The 11,251-nt window shown below is 39.5% G+C and overlaps 1 protein-coding gene across 2 annotated transcripts in view; it reads left to right on the forward strand.

Moving 5' to 3' along the window:
* PIK3CB (phosphatidylinositol-4,5-bisphosphate 3-kinase catalytic subunit beta) overlaps positions 1 to 4,481 on the forward strand; it is a 115,642-nt gene extending 111,161 nt beyond the window's left edge. For both annotated transcript variants that reach the window (XM_075268987.1, XM_075268986.1), the window contains 5 exons: positions 578 to 745; positions 863 to 986; positions 2,046 to 2,191; positions 2,360 to 2,492; positions 2,641 to 4,481. In XM_075268987.1, the coding sequence (XP_075125088.1) occupies positions 578 to 745; positions 863 to 986; positions 2,046 to 2,191; positions 2,360 to 2,492; positions 2,641 to 2,778 (709 nt within the window). In that variant the 3' untranslated portion in view covers positions 2,779 to 4,481. The remainder of the gene's footprint in view (positions 1 to 577; positions 746 to 862; positions 987 to 2,045; positions 2,192 to 2,359; positions 2,493 to 2,640) is intronic.
* The last annotated feature ends 6,770 nt before the right edge of the window (positions 4,482 to 11,251 follow it).

An 11,251-nucleotide genomic window follows, 5' to 3' on the forward strand; every position in this document is an offset into this window, starting at 1 on the left:
CCATAGTATGGGTGTGACAAATGACTATGGAATAAGTCCAAATGACCCAATGACCCTGGCAACACTTAGCACCGAGTTGTCACCTCTGCAGAGCTCGGTGCTCGATGTGAGGACACCTTTGTTTTCAGAGCTTTCAGGGGTCTTGGCAAATTCTCATCTACTTCCTTTCTGGCCTTATACCCATATTGTGACCTATCTACAACCAAGTATATTAAGTTAACGTAAAGTCAATTATATAATAAATTCCTACTTCAGGAGATACATGAGCTATTGTAGCACAGCATAACCTGTACAGCCCCTGAACGTCTTGTCTGCCACCATTCACCTACATGTATGAGTACAATCCTTTGATAAAGCCCTATAAACCTACTATGGCTAAATTCATTGATTATGATAATCAGAGAGCGCCCTCTGCTGGTGTCACATAGTATGTTTTAGATATTTGCACACAGATTAAAATACTTGCATGTATTGTTATAGGAGCAGCTGCTATTTTGCACATAAATCTACCTGTACAATAAGCGAAGTAAAGTGAGATGTAGCACTTCTTCACAAGCAATACACTTTTGCGTTTCAGGATAATACCTTATGGATGCCTGGCAACTGGAGATCGATGTGGCATGATAGAGGTCGTGTCTGCAGCAGAGACCATTGCAGATATCCAGCTTGATTCCAGCAACTTGGCGGCAGCTGCTGCTTTCAACAAAGATGCTCTACTAAACTGGATCAAGGAATACAATGCAGGGTAAATAGTTTTTCTTGCTTATATACAGTATATATATTTCTATTTGTAACCAATCATGTAGTATCATCATCATCATTATTTCCAACCTTCTGAAACTATTCTTGCTCTCCCATATAGAGATGACCTAGAGCGCGCTATAGAGGAGTTCACCCTATCCTGCGCTGGCTACTGTGTAGCTACATATGTGCTTGGGATCGGGGACAGGCACAATGACAACATAATGGTCAGAAAAACAGGACAGGTAACTTACACCAATTTCTTATCTGTAGCTATGTGTCCAGTAAGTGGACAAATATTTATGGGACAAGTACTTCTAACCTATATGAATAAATATATAAAGAAATCATTGTGATGTCACACAGGAATAATAAACATTGTGCCCTTATGGCACATACACTGCAGATAATAAAGTCATAGCAAAGGGACAGTATACTATAATAATGTACACAGTGCTTATTGAATGGGTTGTGACACCATGTATACATTAGATCTGCTCGTGACATCATTATATGTTTTCTTATACTATGATGTCACATTGTACATAATGACCTTTCTTGTATGCCTTATCCCTGTACTGTGACATCACTGTGTACATTATCCCTGTACTGTGACATCACTGTGTACATTATCCTTGTACTGTGACATCATTGTGTACATTATCCCTGTACTGTGACATCACTGTGTACATTATCCCTGTACTGTGACATCACTGTGTACATTATCCTTGTACTGTGACATCATTGTGTACATTATCCTTGTACTGTGACATCATTGTGTTCATTATCCCTGTACTGTGACATCATTGTGTCCAGTATCCCTGTACTGTGACATCATTGTGTTCATTATCCCTGTACTGTGACATCATTGTGTTCATTATCCCTGTACTGTGACATCACTGTGTATATTATCCCTGTACTGTGACATCACTGTGTATATTATCCCTGTACTGTGACATCATTGTGTTCATTATCCCTGTACTGTGAAATCACTGTTTATACTATCTGTATGTGTGCATAATTTGTGATCTGTGACATCACTGCACATACTATCACTGTACAGGCTGAATCTTTAGGCAGATTCCGCGGTGAGGTGAGCCGCGGCGAGGTGAGCCCTGGCAGTAGCCCCCAGAGTCGGCCCATTCATTTGAGCCTACCCCGGAGGGATGTCCTTCCCTCCTACACACGATTCTGCCTGGGACACTTAGGCATAGGTGTCAGTAAATCATCTGTCTATTGTCCATGTCACTGCTGTAAGCCATACAAACATCGAAATTATTATTTTTTTTTTTTTGTCTTTTCAGCTGTTCCACATTGACTTTGGTCACATTTTGGGGAATTTCAAATCCAAGTTTAAAATTAAGAGGGAGCGCGGACCCTTTATTCTTACTTATGACTTTATCCACGTCATCCAACAAGGGAAACCAGGAAACACTGAAAAATTTGGCAGGTAAATGTCTGAAATGTGCAATAAAACACAGCCGAATAAGGATCGCTTGTGAATGTCTCAGATGTCAATGGTGCAATAGAATTGGTTCAACATGACAAACCAGTTCTTGGCTCTGCTTCCTTCTGAAGTATTCAAGGCTTTCTCTGGTTTTCGGTTGCTTCCATGCAGGTTTCGGCAGTGCTGTGAGGACGCTTACTTAATCCTACGTAGGAATGGAAACCTCATCATCACACTCTTTGCACTCATGCTGACAGCCGGACTCCCGGAACTTAGCTCTGTCAAAGATATTCAGTATGTCAAGGTAATAGAAATGTATACGAAAATTGTATGTGACAAAGTCATGACCTTGAGACAAAATGGAAAATATATGGAGCGAAGATAAAGCACCTACCTGATGAGCCCTATATATTTTTGTTACTGAACCTGTCTTTCTCATTTTCCCTCTTCAGGACTCCTTGGCTCTGGGGAAGACAGAGGACGAAGCACTTAAGCAGTTTCGACAGAAGTTTGATGAGGCTCTGAAGGAGAGTTGGTCAACCAAAGTCAACTGGATGGCGCACACCGTGCGCAAGGATTATAAGTCCTAGCGGCACATAGATGGTCCATTCTTTGTTTCTTTAATGGCCTGGGCCCATATTTGTATCGCGGTTCTGAAGATGCGTTAGTACTATGGATGGGATGGCCAGCAACTACCATACTGAATGGTGCCTGAATATGTAAGAACTCTGGGCGTTGTGGCTCTCCCTAGATGAGCGAAGCTACAACAGAACATGTGATCCGAGAGGACTGAATGTGAGAGCGGATGTGCTCAATACAAAGACATTAATGCCAATAATTGTATCGTAGAGGTCACCGATGGACATAAAAGGGATATGACAAGAATTGCTTGGTCGAGGCCTAGAATCTCCTTGCCCCTGAGCAAGGCTATGGTTTTGCACACTTTCAGTTTTGATACCCTACTTGAGCCCTGTGTTTGATAATCTATTTTTTTAATCGACTTGTTTTTTTATGAGAGAGTGCCGCCCGCGTGGCTCAGCCCTTCCAAGATTATTTTTATTTTCGTCTTCTTGAATACTTGGTTACTGTGTCAGCTCTGCACTGCCGTGTCTTCATTAAAAGGGGAGACCATATGGGATTATAGTGTCAGGTGCTTACAACAATGATTGTGAATGTCTTCCATTCATTATACCATCTCCATAGAGGTCTATAGCAACTAGGTGGATACATTTCCCATTATCTTGGTATTAGCAGAATAATCACTACATATTGTTATAGTCTGGTTGTTATGCTGCCTTGCTACACTGAGATCTGTACACCTTATATCAAGGGTATAAACCTATGTGGTAGGGGGTGACCATACCAACCAGTGTTAGTGCTTCCATGCAGGCAGTGTTAACTTAGTGACTACTGTATATAAACCGGCGTTGCCAAAACATTGATTCACTATGATGGTAAGGACAGGGCCATTATAATACTGTTGAGAAAGTCACTGGAAAGCAGACTGATATGCTGCTATCAATTCCCTCCACCCAGGGCTACATTTTTTGCACCATCTCATCTCTAATAATTGCATTTTGCAGCACTGCCATAAATCATCAGGCGCAACATTGCTTTGCTGCAGTGCTGGGCTGTCTCTTCACATATATGTAATGCGGTAAGGTTACTGCATAGCCCCAGACCTGCTGAGAGAGTTTTATATATACATAAGCCTAGCCTAAAGTGCTTGAATTTGGATTCCTTTGCAAAGATGGAAGACTGAGAAGATCAAGCTATACTTGATATGAATATGCAATGTAAAAGACTTATGTCATATCTGCTGCCAATAGTTCAGTGTACGTGTATTGTGTCGAGACTGAATGCAAGGTGACTGACTACCAGTTAGATTTACAGAAGGCAGAATATAATGGGAAAGAGATTTATTTATTCCAACTTTTTTTGTTTTTTTTAAAGGAGAAGAGACTATTTTATTATAATTTGACAGTTGTCACATGACTCCTATATTTATTTAAAGCTCGGGAGTTGCGGCTTTGCTGCGATTTTTCCCAGGGGCAGAATGTTCTATTTTGTACAGAATACGTACCCGCAGCCGCCTCACTAATACTGTCACCGCTCAGGAGGCTCCGCGATGCTGCCTGCTTCTATTGCACACGTCTTACACTGGAATACAAGTCTGTGTACATAGGATGGAAGAGTCCATTGTTTTAATGAGAATGTATCCGCATTGATTTTACACTGTAAGCAGGACAAAAATCTGTTTCAGATGCTGAATAAACATAACCGATGTTCTGTAGTCTGTGGCCGATATGTGTGGGATCTGGTGAGCTTCTGCCATTCATTTTCTGGATATTGCCTTGTCAGTTTCTTTATCTATGAACAAACCTGGGGATCATTTAGTAGAATTTTAACAATTTTCTACATCGGAGGTTGGTACCCCCTGATCAGTCAATGGGTCACTTGTCGATGGGTTCCACTTTCAAGTATATCCACATCAGGACATGGATGAAGCGGGGTAAAGCTGAGCTAGTATTGCTTTCTGATGACCCTGACTCACTGTGGTGTCTCATTAACTGGACAGATTACCTGAGCATGGGTGGAGACATAGCCTGACATGTTTCCATGGAAGAGGAAGAGAGGAGCAATTCTGCCAGAATCAAGTAATAATGAAAAGAAGTAACACTCCTTACTGATCCCTCGCAGCTCCCATTCTGGCACTTCTCGGCCCCCCACCAGTCTCTGTGTCCTGACCACCATTAATGATATCCCAACATCATCATTTAAGCCAATTTCTGGCTGCAGCAGTGACCTTAGTGGTCACATGTCTCTGGTTCATTCTGGGACACTATTGCTGTAGGCCAGGGTACAGAGACCAGTAGCAGAGAATTGGCAGGTGAGTGAGACTGTGAGTGAAGGTGCCTGGAAACCCCATAAATAATGTACTGTCTTTTCTAAGATTTTGTTCAGTTGCTTTAAAGAGGACCTTTCATGTCCTCAAGAAAGTGAGGTTTTATATACCACAGGAAACCTTTCCCGGTATGTGCCCCGATGGAGGAGATATTGGTGCCATTAACTTCGGCATCGATCTTCTCCCCACTGTCAGAAAGGCGTTCCTCATAGCTCAGCGGCATCGCGGGACTGTAAGGAACGCCGCCCCCTTCCCCGACAGTAACTAACATAGCATTGTAGTGTCAGATGGGGCGTTTCTTAGCACCCAGTGATGACGTTAGGCTGTGAGGAACACCCTTCTGGTAATGGGGATATATTGGTAATGGCACAGATATCTCCACCACTGTAGCAGATACCAGGAAAGCTGACAGTGCACTGAATTCAGCGCTCTGTCTGCTTTCTTAGCAGTATATAAAACCACACTTGAAAGGTCCTCTTTAATACCACATTTTTTTTCCTAGGGAACTAGAATTGTTTGATCTCTTACATGAGGGGTCGGCAACCTTGGATACTTTAACTACTGTGAAAATACGCACTTTGGGAGTTGTAGTTACACAACAGCTGGATTGACAAAGGTTGCCAAGACCCAAGTTGCATAATGTTCTGGAATGTTTATTAGTGTAATACTTAGTGTTATACTCAAAGACAACCCAGGTATAGGCCTGAGACTCCTAGCTATCATGGAAACCAATCAGCATCCCCTCCCTCTGTCAAACTTCAGATGCCATGGATGACCACTACTCACAGTAATGTCCAGAGCATTACCACCTGCACTACACTATAGGCATCGCTCTCCCTTGTTGCCCAGAGCATAGGCCATAAAAAAAGTTTAACCTTGGACAACCCCTTTAATATGTCCCACACAGTTTAACATCCCCTTTCTGTACAGGATGTTACCTCATCACTGCTCCCACACAATATAATGGCCCCATCACTGTTCCCCATACATTATGGGGGAGCAGTGAAGAGGCCACTGTATGATGGGGAGCAGTGAAGAGGCCATACAAGATTTGGCTCAGAAAACCCCTTTAAAAGAGGTTGTCTATAAACAGGGGTTATCACTGTAGCAGCCACCAGAGAGGTGTGTAAAAAAAAAAAAAAAAAAAAAGTATACTGACCTGTCCCCAACACCCCATTGTCCCCAGCCTGTATCTGTTCAGTCTCATGGCGGCAACTCATTTCTGGAAATCCTGTACCTAATCGGTCTCAGCAATCACAGGACTCCCAGCAAGGGGGCGCCAGCACTAGACTGAACGGACATTGGCGGCGGACAACAGAGACAGGTGAGTATGCTTTTTTTTTTTTTTTTTTTTTTTTTTTTTAATTTGTTTTTTTACTTTACACCTCCTGCCTGGCACATGAGTTGCTCCAATTCCTGGACATGTTTCTAATATTGCTTGTCCTTAGGATAGACAATCAATATTACATCTGTGATGATATAACATATATATACCATGGTATAGTGCGTGAGCAGCATGGCTCCTGACATATTACCTTTAGCCGTCATGTCTCGGTACCGCTGATCTGCAGGGTCCTGGCGGTGGGCCCCTAGAAACAATTCCACTAGACACCCCAGTCCTACCCTGAGAGCAGGTGAAATCCTGAGATGGAAAACTCCTTTAAACTTCCAAGAAACCTCTACTAAAGATGTTCTAGTTTTAAGTCATTTTCTTTCTTTGCTTAAATAAGTAACGTTTAGAAAATGAAGTTATTAAATAACTACTAATATTTTACCGTTTTGCGTGTACAGCTACTATGCAGACCTATATGCTGTACGATAGTAACAGACTACAAACAATCCCTATATGTAGTCTGATCCTGCCCTGCTTCTGTATAATTTACTGTTCTAGAAGCAGGACAGGACAGCTAGGGATCATTGATCATGGACCCATTGATTTTAATAGACAATGCAGCTCAACCACAGCCAATACACTAAGAAGGTCTGTGTGCTATCTGTGGTCAACAGTGGACCTGTGAATAAGATCTAAAACACACATTTTATAAGTCTCTGATGATAATTTAGAGCTGATTTTTATTTTCATTTTTTTGCAAGAATTAAATTCACACAGCAGGAGGTAAGAGAGACAGGTGCACAGATGCCCCTCTGCTACTATGTGCCATATGTATAAGTGTGGTGTATCTGAAATAGGTGTCTTTTGGACCCCCGTCATGAACCAGGTCCTGGTGCAGATGCTACATCTGCATCCCCATTAGCTGCACCCTTCTTCAAAGGCTCTGAAGTCAGAAAGCGCAAGTATTACAGGGAACACCCACTGAGCACTGAACCTGCATCTCCACAAGCAGACTTGACCAAGAAAGCAGGCCTTGAAAATAATCAAAAAAAAAAAATCAATACCAAAATCAGCAACAAAATAGTGCAATTTACACCTATCAAGATACCGTATGCAGCTACATGCTAAAAATAATTTTTCATGACAAAGGTGGCCATACCCTACAATGCAGCCTTATGTATTGTGTTCTTGAGGGATGGCTTATCACCAGGATTCTTAGTAGTCGTAGTGATCTAGTAAACTGTGTGCCACAAACAGGGAGTCTGCATGCAGTGTGTCACATTTCCTGCAGATGACAATCTCACACTTTGGGCACATGGTCTTGGAACGTCCTGGCTGACAGCAGCAAGATTCTTCATGGAAGACTTTGGGCTCTTTAGGCCCAACTCTTCTCATGGGCTTCTTCTTATTGTCTTCTGGTGCACATTTCCTCACTCTGAAGGAAAAAGAGGTTGTAATATTCAGTTAGGCTTATCTCGCAACATCATTTTCTTTCTGTGCATGTTTTATTACAACTGAACCCTGTGCACACTTGTCTCAAAGGATCATTTTATCTTCATGTAGTTTCCAATTACATATCAAGAAAAAAAGCAAGCCCTCCGCTAGCACCATCTGTGCGAACCACAAAAAAGGTAATATGGTATTTGTGAACTGTGGAACATTGTAAATGAACCAAACACCACCAGAATTAATGGAGCTAAACAGTTAAAATCAATTAGTGGTGCTACAAAAATTAGCAGGATAGCTCTGGCCTTGTACAATATCAGGACGTCCTTACACAATCCCAAATATGCTGCGGCCAACAACACGACCACTGGGTGGCCACATATAGGAACATATAGAACACATAGCATATCACTTTGTGATATTATATTGTAAAAGCTGCTCATTTCGTGACGTACATATCTGACATATATTGAAGAAAAAAGGTAAAATAGAGCACGGCTTTGTACGCCATGGCACCATACATAGCAATCTTATATCCAATAAATAATTTTCCATATGGTATCCCAAACGATGATTACGGTGTTACATTATATGATAAGGATCCATGCATTGATATAGTCATCTTATTAGCAAATTATTAACTGGGGATTACTCAGTAATAATAGTATGGCAAATATATTGTTTAGATCTGGAAACAATACTGTACAAATTATACAGTGCTGTGGAATATGTTGGCGCTATATAAATAAAACGTATTATTATGTATTACTTGTTTTTCTTCAATGATCCACAGATTGCGGCAATGGAGGATACTTTCTTGCGAAGGATCCACTCCTGTTTCTTTCTAGCATTCCTGTCCAAAGATATGTTCAGGTCCTTGTCTTTCTCTAGATGCTTCTTGTTCTGATTGTTCATGTCCAGTGCAGGAAGGTGATATGAGATGATAATCCTGTGATATGAGATTATAATCCAGTACAAGTGGTATTGTAGTGCCACAGTCTACTAAGGCAAGGCACGGCTTTAATAATACAGCAGTCATGTACTCCCTCCATTATAGCACAATACACTGATCAGATCTCTGCATTTCAATATCCCTTAAAACTATGCACAGTACTGTAAGTGTGGAAATATACTGCAAAGTAAGAATGCTTTCAGAAATAGAAGGGTTAATAGATTATTTTTGTTAATTAACAAAATGAAGCGAATGGAGAAAAAAGAAATCTAATTGACATTAATATTTGGTGTGACCATCCTTTTTCTTCTCAAACAGCATCAGTTCTTCTAGGAACACTTGCAGAAGGGTTTTGAGGGAACTCGGCAGGCAGGTTGTTCCAAACATCTTGGAGAACTAAACATGCTCAAATCCATCTGTCTCTTCATGTAATCCCAGACAGACTGGATAATGTCGAGATCAGGGCTCTGTGTGGCCATATCATCACAACCAGGATTCCTTCTCCAAAGGGCGGTGACACCAAATATTTTGTTCATTAACTTCATTTTGTTAATTGACAAAAATTAATCTATTAACACTTCTATTTCTAATAATAATTATTATAATTTCTATAATAATCTACCATTTTACATTTACATCTCATTTTATAGTATAATAATCTGCCCTAACCATCTCCATTACAGTATAATAATCTGCCCTAACTGTTTGCTTATATTACAGTATAATAATCTGCCCTAACCATATCCCTCTATTACAGTTTAATAATCTGTCCTATCTCCTTCTATTACTTTATAATAATCTGCCCTATCTCCTTCTATTACAATATAATAATCTGCCCTAACCATCTCCCTCTATTACAGTATAATAATCTGCCCTAACCATCTCCTTATATTACAGTATAATAATCCGCCCTAACCATCTCCTATTACAGTATAATAATCTACTCTATCTCCTCCTATTACAGTATAATAATCCGCTCTAACCATCTCCTTATATCACAGTATAATAATCTGCCATAACCATCTCCCTCTATTTCAGTATAATAATCCGCCCTAACCATCTCCTTCTATTACAGTATAATAATCTGCCCTAACCGTCTCCTTATATCACAGTATAATAATCTGCCCTAACCATCTCCCTCTATTTCAGTATAATAATCTAGCCTAACCATCTCCTTATATTACAGTATAATAATCTGCCCTAACCATGTCCCTCTATTACAGTATAATAATCTGCCCTAACCATCTCCTTCTATTACAGTATAATAATCTGCCCAAACCATCTCCTTATATTACAGTATAATAATCTGCCCTAACCATGTCCCTCTATTACAGTATAATAATCTGCCCTAACCATCTCCTTCTATTACAGTATAATAATCTGTCCCAACCATCTCCATTACTGTATAATAATCTGCCCTAACCATCTCCTTATATTACAGTATATAATAATCTGCCCTAACCATCTCCTTCTATTACAGTATAATAATCTGTCCCAAACATCTCCCTCTATTTCAGTATAATAATCTGCCCTAACCATCTCCTTATATTACAGTATAATAATCTACCCTAACCATCTCCTGTTACAGTATAATAATCTTCCCTATCTCCTTCTATTACAGTATAATAATCTTCCCTAACCATCTCCCTCTATTTCAGAATAATAATCTACCCTAACCATCTCCTTACATTACAGTATAATAATCTGCCCTAACCATCTCCCTCTATTTCAGTATAATAATCTGCCCTAACCATCACCTTCTATTACAGTATAATAATCTGCCCTAACCATCTCCTTATATTACAGTTTAATAATCTGTCCCAACCATCTCCTTATATTACAGTATAATAATCTGTCCCAACTATCTCCCTCTATTACAGTATAATAATCTGCCCTAACCATGTCCTTACATTACAGTATACTAATCAGTCCCAACCATCTCTTTATATTAATAATCTGCTATGGTTTTATCCCTCTAATATAATATAATAACCTGTCCTAATAATATTGCACTATTATAATCCAACAGGGGTAAATGGTCCTTGTTGTGTATTTCTATATAGCTATAACACTACTAAACTCTACTATATTATACTCTACTATACAGTACTATATTATACTATACGGTACTATACTATACTATTAAGTACTATATTATACTATACTCTACAGTACTATTTTATATTATACTATACTATACAGTACTATATTATATTATACTGTATACTATATAGTATTATACTATACTATACTATACAGTACTATATTATTTTATATTATACTATACTATACAGTACTATACTATACAGCACTATATTATACTATACTATACAGTACTATATTATTTTATATTATACTATACTATACAGTACTATACTATACAGCACTATATTATACTATACTATACAGTACTATATTATATTATAC

Source organism: Leptodactylus fuscus, chromosome 3 (genome assembly GCF_031893055.1).
Source record: "Leptodactylus fuscus isolate aLepFus1 chromosome 3, aLepFus1.hap2, whole genome shotgun sequence".
Taxonomy (NCBI): Eukaryota; Metazoa; Chordata; class Amphibia; order Anura; family Leptodactylidae; genus Leptodactylus; species Leptodactylus fuscus.